This window comes from Calonectris borealis, chromosome 10, assembly GCF_964195595.1.
Source record: "Calonectris borealis chromosome 10, bCalBor7.hap1.2, whole genome shotgun sequence".
Taxonomy (NCBI): domain Eukaryota; kingdom Metazoa; phylum Chordata; class Aves; order Procellariiformes; family Procellariidae; genus Calonectris; species Calonectris borealis.
Window position 1 is genome coordinate 6496463 of NC_134321.1, and position 19221 is coordinate 6515683.

The 19221-nt window shown below is 40.0% G+C and overlaps 1 protein-coding gene across 1 annotated transcript in view; it reads left to right on the top strand.

Annotated features, from left to right (window-relative positions):
• The first annotated feature begins 2098 nt into the window (after positions 1-2098).
• Positions 2099-19221, top strand: part of TAFA4 (TAFA chemokine like family member 4) — a 50981-nt gene continuing 33858 nt past the window's right edge. The window contains exons 1-2 of the mRNA XM_075158446.1: positions 2099-2178; positions 5295-5410. Coding sequence (XP_075014547.1) covers positions 2099-2178; positions 5295-5410 — 196 coding nt within the window. The remainder of the gene's footprint in view (positions 2179-5294; positions 5411-19221) is intronic.

Here is a 19221-nt window from a genome sequence, read left to right on the forward strand (position 1 = left end):
GAGCAGCTGCCCTCACAGGCCATGCTGCCCCAGCAGAGCTCCTGGCGCAGAAGGTCAGGAGCGATTTGCTTGTTTGTGCAGCCTGCAAATAAGCAGCTCTGCTTTCCAAAGTAATGCTGCGCCCTGAGACAAGGCAGGGACCAGCATTAAAACCACCGCTCACAAAATACACACAAAACATGATTTTGCCATGAGAAGCCTGGAATTCCTTTTACGGTTATTAACCAGATGAGCCTCTTGCTTCTGTTTTGATCTCCCACCTTTATCGAAATAAAGCAGCTGAATCTCAGACTTACGATTGCGCTGTAGGAGTTTGCCTTACACTCCCCTCAAACAACCTTATTTTCTTAAGGAATATCACTGCCTGGAAGGCATCAGAAAGCCCCAAGAGATGCTGGTGGCTGTATCATCTGCCGCTTTTGCTGTATCCATTTAGTTAGAATGAGTTAGAATAATCAATGCTTCTTTGTCTTTTACCAGTGTTTAACCTATGTTTACAGAACAGGTTACACTAAAGTTAGTATTTACCTGTAGATGCATCTACACAGGGTTTTTTTCCTCTGTAATAAAAATTGTGGAACAGATAAGCACTAAAACCTGAATTAGTATACTGCAATATTGATTTCTACAAGAGCGTTGTAAGAATATATTTATCTATCTGTCCTATTATGAAATGGGTAAAAATGTATCACACAACCATTTCAGTCATTAAATACTATATTGAAAAACCTGTTGTTTGCTTTTTCTCAATAGGCCTTTTGAGGCACACTGATTTTTTTTTTTTATTTTATGTGTATTTGTGGAAGAAAGGATTAATACAGTATGGTATTGCTTTGTCTTATGTCATCTCTTTGCCCACATTTTGTTTTGTTAAGAACTGCTGCGTTGCGATTTTGGCTTACTCTGAAACCCTTCACATTGGAAAGTGAAGACAGAGTAAAAAGTGATTAATTATAGGTTGCTGGCCTGGTACCTCTTTAATTCCAGCAATTACTCTATTTTCTCATGGTGTTCTGAACAGAAAAGAGCTGAGTGTATTGAGCCAGGGGCTTTCCTGTCCTAAGCTTCTGAAAGGTGTCTGCCTACGTGCTTTTATGGCCCCAGAGATGCTTTGGTCTCCAATGTGATAGTGTAATTTTGTGTTTCTTAAAAGCAAATTTCTAATTGATCAAAGGAAGAGTGAAATGAAAAGAGTGGTGGAAGAAGATGAGAAAAGGTTATTGAGATCACTCCATAAGTGAAGACCACGTTATTATTACTTTCACAAATTGCACTGTGTTGTGTTTTCAATAGCAGAAGGTCAAGTTGAGCCCAGGGATAGAAGTGAGAGAACAAATATAAACAATAAAAGCAAAGAGACTCGAATGTCTATGAAATGGAGTGTTTGAGCTCATTATTCTGTGGAATGTGTGTCAGTACTGCTGCAAAAGTGTCTCCACATAGCGACTTCAAAGTGTTGCTTCTGGGTATAGGTGGGCTGGGTGTGAGATGTGATGCTGGAAGCAAGTAGAGACAAAAGTGTCAAGGGGTGCTATAATGCATTGATCACACAGACATAATCCTATGGATGCGACCCTACAGACCCTCTGCTCCTGTGGCAGCCAGACTCCAAGGGCCTTGGCCAAATCTTTATGAAGACAATGAAAGATTTTCCCCCTGTCTTTAATAATCTCTGGTTCAAATTGTTGGAGGTTTCAAGTACCCATGTTTGCACTATGGTGGTGTCTTAGACCTTACAGCTTTCACAGCGGTTGGGTGGTGAGAGGGCACACGGTTATAAGGACACAGTGAGCTGCACACATCATGTTTGTAACTACTATTATAGCGAACTCTGCCTTTAGTTAATGTTGTGATATTTCAGAGCTGCCTTATCACAGTTTCTCTGTGTTGTTGGAAACAAGTGAAAAGAGCAATATGACTGCTGCCTTTTGCCTCAGATTGCACTGTAGATGGCACTGTGAAACAATGATTTTGGTAACGAAGATCTATTTCACAGCACCGTTCCAGACGTTAATTGCAGTGTAATATGGCTTTCTTTCTAGGTCCCCAAAGTGAAGGAAAAATTCTGAAATGCAGAAAGGCTTATTTGCTGTCGCAAATGGGAATCTGGAATAACTATGAAAAACACACTGAAATAATTGTGTTTGACTGGAACAAAATTCTTGCAAAGTCCCCAAGGTAAGAGCACTTTTTATCTTTCAAATGACACTGAAGATTTGCTGTTCTGGTTAGCAACAATATCCACTTGAATCCAACAGAGAGTGAAGACTTGACATTTCTGAAAGCGGCAGGCCACTGACACTGAAGGGCTCAGCACCCCTTGCTGCATCTGTCTGCCAAATTTAATTTTTTCCCTGTCTTTTTAAAGATCCTCTTGTATTTCTTTATATTAGCGGGCTGAAGACTTGTGTCCTGCCTACCTGCAAGGCAGACTAAAGTTTGCAAATGTTGTATTATTTTAATGGTGCTGGATGCTTTTAACAGCCTTTCGGTTTGGGTGTGACTAAGTTGATGCTTTGTAGTGATACGCTTATTCCTGGACTTGAATATACTTACAAAGGGGTAACGTTACCCTGTTAACCTGATGAAAGTTGGTTTCATATTCCCTGTTTAACAACAGGGCCATGGCTTCAAAAGAGTCTAACTCGTAATCTGGGAAAGCTTTTGGAATTAGGTCAGCACACAACCATTTCCACTGAGACCAGCTTTGCTTGTGCACTGGGAAGGGTGGGAACACCTGGGTTCACTTACATGCTGAAATAGCAGCTGTTGAGCAGCGGTGCATGATTTAGGACTAAATACCTGTCCCTTCCATCAACTCACACCAGAAAGGGCTTGCTCGAAATGTCTGATCTGTGATATGTAATTCCAAGGGTTAAATCCTGCTTTCAGTCACACCTCAGGAAACCTGAAGGAAGGTCCCTGTCTACATTATGATACTACAGAGTGACACCAGAGCTGGGGTCTCCACTGATACTTGGATCAGCTTCCTGTGTTTGCATTTAGAGCAACAGAGGGATGGTATTGCAAGACGAGCAGATGATGACTTCCTATTTAGTGGTACCTGGTGCATGAGGTGTAAGCCATGTGTTTCTCATGGAGAGTGCCGGAAAACTAAGGTTAAATTCAGCACTCTCCTCAAGAAAATGAGGTTCAGTTACCTGGGGAAGATTTGGGTGACTAAAATCTGAAATGCTAGGTTGATTTCAAAGCCTACTAGGCAGTTTCCTTAGACTAATATTGGATCAACAGCAATAATAACTTTTATGCTGGTTTCACAGTAATTCAATCCCATTAGCTGCAGTAGCATTATGTGGTTCAGCTGGGTGCAAGAGGTGAATTAGGTCCATGCTTATTAGCTGAAGTGTAGCTGCTCTGAATTAGCCTGGGAGTGCTCCATAAGAGGATACTTGCAGGGTAAGCAAGGACCAGTGATGTCTTTATCTTCTGGGCTTGATTCATGCTTGCAGAAGACTCCTATACACTGCTGCAAAAGAGCCTCAGTGTGTTTCTTCCTGTACTGGTTCATTTGCATTCAGGGTGGCAACATATTGGGCTCAAAACAGAGCACCTTCTTAACTCAAGGAAAGGTACCTTTTTGCCAAAGCAGTCCTTAAAATGCAACTTATTTACATGTAATTTTTTTTCCCTTAAATTTGTAGGCATGGCGAGTTATTTTTTAGCAATATTTGTGTAGCTTTTTTAAAAAGTTTGTAGGCTGGAGTAAAGTCTACAAGGACAGCTGAAGGTGCTGGGTTTTTCACCAATGTATTTTTTTTCTCAAGTGTAAAGTAGTGTTTGTTGCTAAAATATATTTACATGTGACAGGCTTTTGGTCTCTTAACTTTTTATATTAATAAGTGCATTTGTGATTTGTTTGGGCTTTATCAACATTCCCATTCATACACAACGAGAGAACAAAGTTGTTTTGTGATGTGCGGAAGGGAAAATTATGTGAGTACTTTTAAATGAGAAAACATGGGATCTGTTTTGGTTTCATTTTTGATGGTTATCAAATTTAAAACAGGATCAAAGTGCTTCACCTGGCTTTGCCAGTAAAGCTGTCTAAGGCATGAGTGTTTGTTTGTTTGTTTGTTTTTTTTTTTAAACTATCAGTCTATTCAGCACTTGAATATTGGATTAGCTGAATAGTCTCAGGTATTTTAAAGATATACAGATAAACAAATTATTTAGAAAATACTTGGAAGAATCAGAACTGGAATCTGCAGGGGAAAGAAGTTCTCAAAGGACTTTTTGGTGCAAATAAGTATGCTTATGATAGGCTTGCCCAAATCCCAGCGTGCTGATTAACTGCAGACTAACGTCACTGCTATGAAAGCAGTATTTAGTTCAATTTATGCAAATCTATAAATTGCCTTTAATTAATTTGATGTATGCCTGCTTACAGCATTTGCTGAAAGTGTGGAACATATCTAAGGGTTCAAGTGCATAATGCCCATTTATGTATCGCACGAGTGATAAATCATCATAACTGAGTTTAAGAAAATGATTAGATTACCTTTCTATATGATGAATGGCATAACATAAGCTATTGAGGGATTAAATTGTAGATATTTGCAGCAAAATTACTGAGGATTTGTGGTCTTAGTTCTAAGACTAACATGAATAAGACTAACAACATCCACCTTCTTTAGAGCAACTGTTTTCTGAAATGTGGTTTCTAACACCCTGGCAGAGCAGTAAGTCCTTGCATTTTTGACTGAGGTGCTGGTTTCATGAGTGTTTAACCCTCAGCAAACTTACTGATCTCCAAGAAAGCTGGATGTTGTGTGCTTAGGACATCCAGCCAATTCATGTGCATGGCTACATGGGAGTTGGTAGCTTTAGCAAATATGTCCTGAGAAGTATTAAGTAAAAAGGACATTTTTCTGTGATGTTTCTATGATTTTGAGGCAGGTGCATTTTAAAAATAGTAGTACGACTTATAAATATGTATATTTAAATTTGAGTGTGAATGGATCTTAATCCAAAAAACCCCCAAACCAACTCCTTATCTCATAGAAATTTATTGCACTCATAATATGTTATTATAAATATGTGTTTGTGGGTAATACGATGTGTGATAGCCATCGCATTGCTTCTAATAATAAAACATGCTTAACAAAGAATTGATCCCTACCAAACCATGAATATGATTTTGTCAGTGTTGCCTTGTGATAAGCCATGTTAGTTATTCTTCAGCACCTTTTCAGCTTTTCCTTCCCCGCATCATTTTTATGTTATTCCCTACTCACATTGTTCTTTCACTCACCTGCTTCCTTTTCTGCCTCCAGGATGAGATTCTGTGCCAAATCAATGCTTCTATCTGACTGGCTCTTTCTGGTCTATGTGTTAATGGTCTGCTGTAAATTGTTGTCCGCCTCTAGCCACCATCCCCGGGGGCACACAGGTAGGAGCTTTTAAACTCATTATGTGCTACTGAGACCAATTAATACCACTCGCAGAATGTTAGAGCCCACTTTTTAGCAATGGATGGCTGTTTGACAGCATGTTATAATCAGTGCAATGGGTTAAAAATACAACAACAAGAAAAAATGAGTTATTGTAAATTTTCATGGTTTTTCTCTAGTAATTTTATGCACTGAAGCTCACCAGGCAGTTTTTGGAGTGACTTCATGACTGCTAGGACTTCGGGATTTGTTTGTGTCCTTTTGCTTTATCCTTATCCAAAGATACTCTGAAATGTATCTTTATCTCCTCCCTGTTAATCCAGTTGTTATCAAGAGACTTTACAATGGTATCATTGGCTTTGGTGGGCAATAGATCAAAGCGCTCAGACTTATATGAGCCAGTTCTTTCACTGAGTAACACAAATACTGAACTGTGGTTTAGTTCAGCTTGTAGTATGCTCCTTCTTTTCCTAATCTGCATAGTGAGGAAAACAGAAAGATACTGCATTTAAGAGGATGCACTGTTGTAGTAGGGTGTATCTACTAGGCACAATGTAGTATCTAATTATAAATGACAGAAATAGCTCAGAACAAGCTGGGTTGGCTTCATGAAGAGATATCAGGCTGGATCTTCGAAGCAACATCTCTGTGCTAGGATCATGCAGGCACATCAGCTTGAATGCAGAAAGAAGTATAGATGTACTAATGCTAATGCAAAGATATCAGTGCAAGTCCTAAAACTGGATAGCTGAGTTAGCCCTGTGTCACCTTTGAGCCCAGAAAAGAGAGAGGTAAGTTAACAACGTACCACCTGTGAGCTCTGCTTTTTAGGAGAGATCAAAAGCCTGGCTGCAACATCATGATGAGATGACTGCATTCTCAGTACCGTAGTTAGCTTCATGCTGGCTTGGGGATTTCTGCAAGTGTTGCTAGTGCAGTGTAATCTCATTCTTAAATTAGGTGTAATACCTTAAATACATATGTGATGTTCTTAGCTCTGAGCCAGACTCTTGTGGGGTCCAGGTCTAATGTTAGCATCCACTTCAGCTAGGAAGTGGGGATGCATTTGTTAGAGGCTCCATCCTCCAGATGAGATAACCTATTGATCTCTTTCCTGGCTGCTGCTGGTGATTGTCTAGGTAGGAGCTGAAGGCTCCTCATGTGCTTACCAAAATCTCTTCAGTCCTGGCAAGCAGGACTGACTGACCTCCATATAGCTGCTGTGTCTATCTACGTGCTCATAGCACATCAGCAGCGTGTGTGTCTAAGAGCTACAAACCACCTCCTTGCCTTACCCCATCACCAGCTCTGCGTTCTCTGGTGCTGCAGAGCAGTCATATGTGTTTGCCATAAAATGCAGTCACAGGTTATGGAGAATAACTGACATGTTGCAGCAAAAGCCCATAAAGTGATTCCAGTGAATACAGTGTTAGAGAATGATCCGTATTACTGTTTTGCAGGTAGCTGTTACAGAAACTAGTTGAATCACTTCAAGGAGGAAGGGGGTCTATGCACAATAACAAGTTAATTAGGCCCTCTTGACCTTTCCTGTAAACAGCTGCTGCTTAGCAGAGCATTTCAGAGCTGACTATGCAGCAAAACCTGGAGAATAGCCTTCTGCAGCTTTTGTCATTCAGGGAAGTCTTGTAAAAAGAAATGTTATTTTTGTCTTTTAAAGATGCACTTTGCGTGTGTACCTAAGGGAAATACCTGTAATAAGGCAGTAGTGATCTTGTGTTGTGAGCTTGTATGATGAACACTCATTATGTGTTATGTAAATGATGACAATCTTTTTAACATAACATTTCAGAATGCTTGACTGCATACTTTTAATTGACACTAAGAATTATTTTCCCTGTATCAAAGAGTACTGTAAAACATGATCAAGCTGCTTGACTGTTAAGCAAATTTGTGTGCAGTGCTTTCTCCGGTAGGCTGAAGACACGTTCTGCTCTTCATGAATAGTTTGGTCAGATTATGGAGCTCTTTTTCAAATAGACGCCCTTGAAGCTGGAGCCTTCATGCACCTTTGTAGACTATGGTGTCACATTCTTCCCCAGACATGAGTTTCTTTTATGTGTACACTGAAGTGACCACCATCCCACTTTATGATTCCAGGTAGCAGATGAAACAGTCACCCCATTTTTGATTCTCCAGCTCCCCGTGTCTGTCATATGGTACCATAGAGCATTTAGAGGGCTTGGGAGGCTCTCCTCAAGGGGCCTGCATTTCCCAGCCTCATCTTATCTTTGCTGTTTGATACAACACCTAGATTGACCTTCTAATGTATGATCAGATCTGTGATGGAATCTGATATGTGAGCAAGACAACGCCTTGTTCGTCAGGAAAGCAAATAATTTAGAGCTTTTAGTGTAGCCCGTTTTGTGGAAAGCAAATAATTACCCTCATTTGTTTAATACAAATTAGCATGTTCTTGGATGGCAATTGAGGTAAAATTTTTGCAGTCTATAGACAATGTTAACATTTGTCAAAATAAAATGTCCCGAAGCACATTAGAGGGATGAATTTAAGCTTTGGGTTTGGCAAAGGCTTTGTCCTGTGTCCCTCAGGTCAAGCAGCTGTAACCTGACAGGTACGTACTGAGGTGGGAAATACGTGCTGTTTATGAGGCATGAGGTGCCTCGCCTGGGATACTTTAGGAGGAGCTGGTTTTTAAGAACATGGTGTGTCTGCTCCTGAAAATCAGTGTGTTTCAAGCTATGTACTTGACATCATACTCACTTTTGGAAAAAATGCTTACTTGTTAAAGCTGAGAAAGTTTATTAACCAAGAGCAGACAATAGAATTTAAGATGAAAAGTGGGGATTGACTTTTTTCTTTTCAAAATACTGCCATTTTTAAGGAGCCTAATCTGGGAAAAGACAATTATTGACTTTGGTCATGTTAGATGGTGCCTGAAAGAATGACATTTGACAGCTGTCTCTGCAATATTCAGACAGAAACAGAGACTAGATCTTTAAGGACCCAATAACCATTCCGTTTCTGAAAAGTGGGAGAGAATGCCATTGAGCAATCCCTTTGACAAAAAGGACCTCTTTGCTGTAATAAAGTGTAAGACAGACCTGGTTCTTTCTTTTGTTCTGCAAAATATTCACCGCCATCAAATAACTGCTAGTGGAAAAAGAGACTCTTCAATCTAGCAAGCCAATCCTGCCATTGCTTTGAAGCAGTGTGGATCTTGAGCCCAGCTTGGAGGCCGCAGCCTGTTTTTCATTTGAACGCTGTAATTGCTTTGACTGGTAGAGTTAACTAGGCAAAAGGTAGAGGAGAAATGTTCCTTCTCATTACCATTAGATCACTGAAGATGCTGCTTATGCAGATTATTTCAGCAGCCTTCCTGTACATCTAAGTAGAGAAGACACTTCAGAATATTCATCTGACTTTGTTGCTCTGAATTACCCTTCTGAAGAGTTTGTCTTTTACAGTGACAATAGCTGAGTGAAGCATAAGCACCAGCCTTACTATAGTTATTTCAAATTGGGCAGTATTTCAGGCTCTCAGAGTGCCTAACTGATACCGATATAACTATCAATTCCATGCTGTGCTGAATGCAGAACATACATTTAGTACCAGAAAGATTTGTTTTCACCTCACTGCTATAAGTCCGGATCCACAAATGGTGAAGCACTGAAAAGACACTTCCTTAGGTCACCTCACGTGTGGGCTGGACTTGCAGACCATTAATTGATATAGCCAGCTGTGCAGTTTCTGTCATGAATTCCCAGTGCAGCTTGGCTTTTTTGATGATGCTGTGTTTTATTTTTATGTGATGATGCTCACCTGAAATGCTTCTGGCCTCCTTCTGCTTGCTGAAGGGGTCTAGATTTTTGGAAAGTCCATTATTATTAACGTACCCAGAATCCATATATTTAATAAACATCTGTAGCTTAAAGCAGGGCCAAATTTGTCTCTGAATTGTCTTACACAGTTCACATTTTCTCTTTTCTTTGTGATTTCAAGTGAAGACTTCAGTGGTAGCCCTCGTGGTTTGCTTGCTTACCGCACCTGCAGGATGATGCAGATCATAGGGATGAATCACTGTGTGTGAGTGCACTGGGACAGCTTGGTCTTTTAGCCAACTGGAGGAGTAAATAGCAACTTCTTCTCATGGAGTTTATTCCTTGTTGCACTGCAGGCAGTTTAATTTACAGGGTTATCAGAGGTTAAATGGGAGAAGCCTTGTTAAAAAGCAAATATGCATAACTGTAAAGATTGGGAAGTGGGTTCAGAAGGGAATTATCACCAGCCTCAGCTGTTGAAAACTCTACATCTTTGCTTAGTGAAATGCAGCTGAAAAGTTGTAATTTGCTACCTGGTATCTCAGATGTGATCTCCAGCAACCAGGATGCTGTCCTAGCTGGTTTTCAGAGGATCGGTGATTTCCATCATGTATGAAAGACGAGCTTCTTTTGTAGACTCTGCTGAGCAGGGCCTGAACTTGGACCTGAGATAATTTTCTGGGATTCCACAAGTGTTCTCCTTCGTTCTCCATCTTCTGATTGATGCTTCAACAGGGAGAGACAGATGTATGGAAAGGCTCGGCTTGTGTAGGAGCAATCTGAGTGAATAATGCAGCTCTGCACTTGACACAGAAGGCAAAGGCTCCCTTTCTGCCCTTGCTGTGGCTCATGGAAAGCAGTCTTCTTCAGAACACATCTGTTTCTTCTTTTTTTTTCCTCCTTCTTTGCTTGCTCTCTGAAGAGCTGCTGGTCTAACCTGTCAGTGGGATGGTCAAAGTCACTTGTTTGTCACAGAAACACACCTCCTGCCATTTGGTAGTGACAAGTATTGTACGTACATGGACCTGAGGCAAAGATCTACCCTTGACAGACAGCAAACCAGACTAGCTGAAGGCAGTACAGAGGGTATGTGTTGAACTAGATGTTTAATAATTCTTTTCTGTGTCCCAGACAGCAAAGAGAAGTCAGTACCCTGAAGGAGTGGGAGAATCTCCCCCCAAACCTAGTGACCACTCTAACACACTGTGAAAGTACATGCTTCATTGCCCTCTATTAGGCAGCAAGAGAGGAATAGCAGCCTATGATAGGTAAAACCTTGATGAGTTGTCAGCGTGGGATGCGTTATCAGTAAAGCAGGCATCAAGTGAAGACGAAATGAACATCGCAGTTCATTTGAAGGATGAATAAGGGATTCAGTGATGCTGTTGGGCTGGACTCGGGGGCTGAGTGGCAGGTAGGCTTAAATGGTACTGGGAACATCCCAGCAGAAAGTTGCTCCTTTATGCACAAAATAGCAATTCATGTATTGAGGCATGTATCAGACATTGATTTGGTTTGCAGGACTCTCTGAGCCTGCTTTTTTTTTAACTCTGAATGTGAAATGTCACTGTGAGCTGGAATTCAGACCTGTTAATACCTCTTGATCGTGCTTTTGGTTTCAGGCGGCCTGGTAGCAGGCTGGATTGTTCCACATCAATTGCAGGTTTTCACATCTTTAAGAATTTTGTGGACAGAATCCTGTCCCCATTGGAATGGGAGGAAAAATCCCTCCCTTACACATGCTCTGGGACTACATCTACTTAAGTGAAGGCTGTCTGTCTGAAAAATGTATTAGAAATATTAGAAATACTTGTTCTCCCTTTATTTTTGAGTTGGAGTATCATTCTTCCTAGCAGTGCTGTTGGGTTGCCACAGGCACGGTTCCCAGTTCCACCAGAGGGCCCTGCAAGGCCGCCAAAGGGGCTCCAGCGCACAGCCGCAGACAGGCACTGCACTTGCTTTCTTGTCATTTAAATCATAACTGTGCATTTTACTAATTAGAATTATGAGTCCTTTTGTATTTCAACGGGTCAGACATGGTTAGTGCACAATAAGCTTTAGCCCTTTATTCTATTTAACTCCTTTTATGTCTTAATGTTTTATTCAGTGTGTTATTTATGTGTTTTATTATCCAGCTTCTAAATATAGGGTAGCTACAATATACAGCCTTGGCTGTAATCTCTTCAAGTAATAAGGTAGGGAAAGCAATTCAGCTGAGCAATAGGTTCCCTTTAAGACAAAAAGGAGCAGAGTTCGCTGCATGAAGTTTGCTGATATATTTATTTTTGAGAAGAAAAAAGAGGAAGAAATATTTCTTATCCCCCCCCCCCCCTTAAATAGCAATGAGAACTTTTAATATATATAACAGATTTTGACAACGACTTCAATTTGGATGCATAGCTATATTACCAGTAAGGAGCAATTCAGTGTTAATTTAGTCTTTTATAGGGTAAAATGTAGCTTCTGGTATAGTTTTCCATGAACGCGCATTTTAACTGCATGGAATGTGATTGTATATGAAAAGATTTGTGTATTCCAGGGAGTCGGGGGAAAAAAGATTACAGACGAACTGGTGAATGTGTAGGTTTTGCGTATCATATTTCATCATGTGTCAAAAGGAGGGGGGAAGTTCTATAACAAAAAGAAGATGGAGTCTCATTTCAAACACAAATGGCCAAGTCCAGTGTATAGCAGGAGGCTGAAACCAAGCTCTTTCCTGCAACATCAAAGTGACCTTATTTTAAAGCCATTGGGGAAAGCTTGTGAAAATACTGTCTTTATTTTATTCATTTTACATTGACAGCATCATTTTTTATATAACTGATATCTGCAATAAATGAAAATCTTTACATTCCAGTGACCAAAATTCTAACCAAGAAAGCTTTCTTTGCTCTCTGTTTTTTTTTTAAATCTACTTCTCCCAAGCTTAGAACTTATATTATAAAAATGTTGTTATATTGCAAATGGGTAGGCTTGTGCTAATGTGGGGAGAAAGAAATGGTTGGATAAGTGAAAGTCCACAAATAGGATGGAAAGCATCTTGTCCTCGGTGTTAATTTGGGTCAAGTGATGCAACAAAAAGTGGAACATGTTCTACTCAGGAGCTCTGCTCTGCGTTTACAAGGAGGTCAGCACGCTGAGTCCTTGGGAGGGTGGATGAAGGCAACAGATTGAAATGTAAAGGACTTGCATTGAATTCCTTGCTCTGAAATGATTAAAAGACCTGCCTAAGATGAAGTCCTGACCCCACTGAAGTGGGAGTTTGTGATTCTTCTGTGATTTAGTTTCCAGCCTGCTCTGGATATGTCATTGGTTTTTGGTCCCAGCAGAAAAGTTAGACTTCACAGTTATGATTTTATTAACGCTTAAGCCAGTCATTCTTACAGAATTCATCATTCAGTGTTTTGCAAATCACTGCCATTTTGAGGGATGGAAATTGCTTTAGGGCCTGTTCTGCTATTGATTGACATGTCTGTGCTTACTGCATGGGCTGCATTGCCACAGCCTTGCAATTACATTAATTGTAATAGCAGCACAGAGCCTGTCCCAAACTTAAAGTCCAATTTTAATGTAATTGTAAGGCCTTGTGCTACTGGAGAGTTTCATCCCAAATGAGTGACTGCACAGGCTTGAATAAAAGTCCATGGAAATGGATAGCAGTTTCTGTTGATTTGGTGATTTAGATTTAGTGTCTATTTTTGTCTGTGCTGCCAGGTGAAGGGTGATTCAGAAGCAGGCTAGGACATGCTGACCCTCCATACTGGCTTCCATTTGCCCATGGTTTTGGCTGTAGATGGGTACAAAACATTCACCCTGTATTTAAGAGAAGGAAATTAGTTGTCATACTTGACTGTAGCATCAAACATGCCCCACCTGTGCCTAGTCCACTCAGACTGCATGAAGTGCTCAGCTCTGCTCTCATGCCAATCTTGGTATTTTCCCCGTCCAGAGAGCTGCCCCTTGATGTTAGTTTGAAAGTTTACAGTGTTGATGTCTCTGGTTTCAAGGACATGTTTGAGCAAGCATTTTTTTCTTGCGAACGAGAAAATGTTTAATTAATAATGGAAGAACCTGGAGATGGAATTTTTTTTTTTTAACTAACATTTAAGTGTTTTGTTGGCGGAGCACCTCCAGATTGTTGCCGATAGCCCTTTGCTGCAGCTGTCTGTTTTTCAGTGTTTGGCAGCATTCTTGCATTCCTTCAGGAGAGTGACAACTGGTAGAGGACAATGGATTGTAAATCAGGAGATTAAAGATGTCTTGTAGGGTTCAGCAGGGTAATCTCTCCTCATCAGACTGGAGATGCTATCCATCAGCACAGGAGTGGAGACTACACCTGACATTCATTATCTTTCAGGGTGGCAATCTTTAACAATACCCTGCAAATGACAGAAGTTATGGGTGGAAAATTCTAGGATCAACATTTCTATCGCTTAGTGTTTGGCCTGTCTTTATTTATTTATTTTTTTCTTTCTTTATTTCTACTTTTGTTTCCCTGGTGGACAGCATCTATATGCCTTGTGGTCCAGTGATGGTGACTATTCTTTTTATTTATTTTGTTGTTTAAAGAAATAATGACCAGATAAGTATGAGGCAGGATTTCTCTTAGCATTATTTACTGCTTGCATCTTCCTGATATCAGTTCTTCCATTAGTTTTACACCTGTGTTTCCTTAAAGTAGCATCCTAAGATGCAGCGAATATTTTTGAATAAACAGATTTCTTTTACTGTCTTTTTTGCACAGAGACAAATTGTTGCAAATTAGCTTGGTGTGTTATACTTCTGGGGTGAAATGGCAGGATCTGTGTGTAACAGATCATGATTGTGTTAACAGGTGTTTATAGGGAGTCGCATGATTTTAGTTTCATGTTGGCTGTTGATGCCTGATAGCAAAAATGAAACTGTAAGCAATTGTAAAGTAAAAAATTAAATTATCAAGGTAGTCTTTCCTATGCATCTTATTTTCAGGTTGGGAGAAAAAGCTTAGAGTATCTCTTGTGCTCTTTATATCCTTTCTTCTATAGCTCCCTTTTCCCTTGGGAGATTTCCTTCTACATAGCAGGAAATAAAAGTTGATAGAGAGCATGCTGACCATCCTCCTTTGTGCTGCCCTTGGGTTGTCACTGAATGTCACTGAATGGGACATGAAGATGAGGGGGTTCAAGGGCTCTAAGGTGGCATTAGCCAACTTAGCTAGAGCACAAGTGTCCTTCAGCAACAAACAGTGCAAAAGGGAAGAGAAAAACAGCATGCAAGTCCCTCATTCATAGCTATGACCTTTGTAAGGTACCAGATTGGATCCAGTGCTTTTCGTAATCCAATACACAACACAATGAAAGACAAAATCTCTTGAAAGAGAGCATGAAAATATCTGTTTTCCCTATAAATTACAGCTTTTTTGTACTATCCCACGTGCCATACAATTTGAAAGTATCAAGGCTTTCTGACACATTCCCTTCCCCCCCCATCCCAATGATGTCATTTGCGCAGTCTGGTGATATAATAAAAAGTATATTAAGGCACTGGAAGTTATGGAACGAGATTATTGCATTTAATGAATAAGCAATAATTGTTCAAACACTCTGTGCTCCTCCCCCCCATTTTTTTTTTTTTTTAAATGAGGCACAGTAAATAACTGGTCACCCAAAGGAATGGTGCCTGACCTCCTTATGGTAGGGAATGGTGCCTTATGATTTTGAGGAGATGCCCTCTTCAGAGGAGATCAAACAGGAAGATCTTAGACTGTCACATCACTGATGTTTGTTGCTACTCCTGAGTATTCTTAGATTGTCTTTAGAAAATATAATTTGCTGAAAGTATGAAAATCAAGTCAGAGTATAATTTGAAAATAGTGCAAATTATGTCAGTTGGCATAAATCACCCTAGCAACATGAGTGTCTGGCCCAAATTGTGGATGTGCTAATGATTTCCGTCTATTGAGTCCTTTGAGCAGATGCTGGTATTCTTCCAACTGAAAAAAACAAACCAAAACAAAAAACCCCAAAACTAAATCAACTGAAATTTCTCATGTAAACCAGTTTGAATGTAGAAAGAGGTCCCCACTGTTCTCTAGGTGCACCCTATTAGAGTTAGCACTGTTGGGTCACTGAGGAATTAAAATGCAACTGATGTTTTTATTTTCAGTATTTCTAAATGCATCTTGCTTAAAAAGAAAAAAGAAGCCTGATTGCACTGGAAGTTGCCTTTTAGGACTGACATTTGCTTGACTGTGTGTCCAAATGAGTTGTCTGTTTTTGGGAGTGCCCACTCATAATAGAGTTTAATAATTTTCTTGCATTGAGTTAATTTTTCAGATTTTGTTCTACTTCCAAGGTTTCAGAAATGGGGAGGGAACAACATAGTGGATTTTACTATCATACCTATGCTCATTTTTGTTGTTTGAACTACATAGGAAAAAACACTAGTTTGACATTTAATTTGGAAACACTGTGGCAGGTGTGCTGTTTTTCTCCCCTCGCCATACACTTTTTTTACTGGAAATACAAAAACCCCACAACTTTGTGTCAACATTCTTTAGAAATGGAGTAAAATTGCTGCCCTCAACAAAATGCAATTTACTGCAAGGGATGCCACAGTCCCCAAACAAGGAGTCAAGATAATTAGTCTACAACTGACAAATAAGTCTGCTATGTTAATGTAAAGGAACATCGTTTTTTGAGGCTGTATCATATGGTAATTTGTGCCAAGCTATAGAGAAAAAAGAGTTTACTCTGAAAACATGTCCTCTTCTGGGGGAAAAAATCTAATCCAACAGTGACTATGGGAAGCATTTTCCTGAGCCTTCCCCAGTGTCAAGGGATTTGGATTAACTGAATTCTGGATCAGAACCAAGGTGTGAGTAGGGTTTTTTGCAAAATCATTTACATTTTTCTTTCAACTGTAGCAAGAACTGTGTCAAAACAGTATTAAAAAGAACTATGGCTGCAGAATGACCAGTTTACAAGAGGGATAAAGGTGATCCAGCATTCTCTCTGTATTGGTTCTCAACAAAAGAGAAAGGTCTTTGCCCCAAGTGCTTTAGTCTAAATAAACAGTGATATGCCAGAGTAACTCTACTCTCTGGCAGTCAGACTCCCTGAAATCAAAGCAATACAAGGTGTTTGTCAGTAGAACATGAAGTGCTTTACAAATGAAGTGTGATTATTCTCGTTTAACAGATGGGGGGCTGAAACACACATGTGTGCATGGTGAATGCTTCCAGGTCTTGGGAACAAATTGGACTCAGTTGCAGAACAGTGCCAGAGGTTATATTTAGATTGCCTTGCCTGGACTTGGCGGCTGGGCTGCTATTTATGCAAACAACATAGAGCAGTACTTAAATACCACCATTGCACTGTGCTGGAAGTGCTATACAGTGAAGGTATACGCCTATCAAAGCTGACAAGTGACCATTAAGCTCCTTCCCAAATTTATTTCAATATTTCCTAGTCCAGAGTCCGTTAGGTGAGTTAGTCAAAAGGCCATGCAAAGAAATGGCATTTTAAAATTATTATTAACATTTTGAATTGAATGCTAAATACTTTATTCATATAGTTATTAGGTTTTGCTCAGTATATTTTTTTATGGAGTATGACATGGGCTCTCAGTCGGAGATCTGTTAGATAATAAAGAGTATTAGCAAGGTAATTCCTTGACCAATAAAAAACTGCATGTTGTGAAATGATAAATTCAGTCAGGGGACAAGCAATGGAAAGATGTCTGTTTTGTGGCAGCCTCAGCAGATGGTTGTAATGAGACGATGGATATTGCTAATTGCCACTGCTCTTACGTTAGCATGTTCAATACGAACTGGTTTGCCACTTGCCTGTGAGGATGGGGGAGAGAAGAAGTGGGGTCCTTCTGTCTCAGGTGAGCGAGGTGATAATACAGTCATTGCATACCAATAGGATGATACTCATTTCATGCAGAAGTCAGTGGGAAGCACAGGTAACACTAAGGTAACTGGAGTTGAGAGGCAGTGTGTACTGACCTCCGGCAGAGAAGGGCATGACCACCCCTTCAGCAATGTCATGACGGCTCCTTGCTAAATCACAGACAATGCTAGCTGACTGAGGAGGAGGAGTGGGGGGAGGAAGCATTGTTATGCCCTGCTCGGATCCACTTAGGTGACAAGGCTGTCTCTCCATTCACTATGTAGAAAGCCAGAATGCTAGGGCCCCTCTTAGACTTTGGTCCTCCAGCAGTTGTGATGGCTCAGGTAGCACCCATCTTAGGAGATGCCAACAGCACTTTGGCACTGTCCCATTGAAATGACTGGTTGATAGCATCACTCTTCAGGGCTTGCAGACCTCCGAGCTTCTCCAGGAACAAGGGCAGTACTGTTCCTCACCACCATTTGGCCAACCTCAGTGGTAGAAACCTTAAAAATACAGTCAAGTCCTCAGACAGAACCAAGATGTGTAACGTTCTGGTTCCCACAAAACAATAAGCCATTTTTAGTGAGACACCATTCTTTCCCTGTGAAGTTGGAGTGACTGCTTAGTTGAAGAATGAAATTACAGGCTTAAATGAAAGCAAAGATACTTTTGATCTATACTGGAGATGCCACACAGGGCGAGAACCATGAAAGGAAGATGCTGATCACTGGAGTTATCTGGGTGCTGTGGTGTGTTTAGAGGCCTGTGTTTTAACAGATGAGTTACACTAGCATATGAGTATGTATTTCAGATCTTAATTCCATTTTGTGTTAATGGATTTCTTAAATACCCCTGTCTTTCCATTTCCTTCTTACCTTTTTTCTGTATCTGTTTGAAAATCACTAAGTAGTATTTTTTTTCAAAAAAAGGTAATTTATGTTATAACATGCTGTAAATAAAGTATTAAGCAAAGAACTGATGAATATAAAAAGAAAACAGTATGAAATGCACAGGGATAAACACTGTGCTTCAATAAGAGTGTGTGTAAAGAACAACATCCAATTGCAAAGTGCTCTCTGGGGCAATGAGAGCTATTTGGGTTTTTTTTTTGCATAAATCTGATGACTTAAGCTATCTGCTCTGTGAAAGGAAGATAATGTCAGGCTGATTGATAAAGTGAACAGGACATGACAGTCTTCAAGGAAGAAGAAAGGCAGAAATCACTTTCAGTGGAGACAGGATCTCATGATGTCGTTGAGCACTTGATAAGCCAATTGAAATTCAAAAATCACGTTTAAATTACTGAATGATGAAATGAGAGGGAGGTAAATAGGTCTGCACTAATGATTACATATCCTCTTGACTAGAATCAGAGATTAAATAATATATTGTACATTTTCAGTTAATTCTGCTGTTCTGTATCCAAACAAGTGTTAAAGTTTAAAACATGGTTAAGCAGTAACCTGGTAGAAATGTGCAAAGGCTGAGATTATTCTTTATGTTATGTGCTATGCAAGTCTTGTCTATGCAATGTTTTTATCGGTGTCCGAATTACCAGGGCTTTAATGCTACAGTTAATTTTTTAAAGAGGTAAATAGGCTTTTTGTGCTTTGGTATAGAGGCAAATCAAGGACATCTGTTTACTGACAAAACATAACTACCTTAAATGAATCCTTCTGAAGTAAAGCACTGAGAGGGTCCCGGGCTTGGTGTCTTGCTCGGACAGAGCTGAACTGAACATATAGCAGAAAATAAGGGAAGATATACTTGCAGATTCTTTGTAGAAAGCTGACTTTGTGCTTGGTGCAATGTACAGCAAGTAATCACAGGGCAGCTCTAAGTTTTGCCTGTGACTCCAGTAGAATATTATTTGTAGCACCCAGGACTTGCTGGAGAGTAGAGGGGTTCTGATTGTATCCCTGTTTTTCAAGAAGGTTAACTGTACAAGGAGGACAACGTGTCAGTCTTTCCAACTGCTATACAGATTCCAAGATAATCAAAGAGTTAGGCTGATGCGGGTAAATCCTCAATAGTCAAAACAGATGAAATGTGAATTATGATTCTTCCATTCTGCTGATGGTGTAGTTGAATGTCAGTACTGGTAAATGGTAAAAGGGCCACAGTTCACCTACT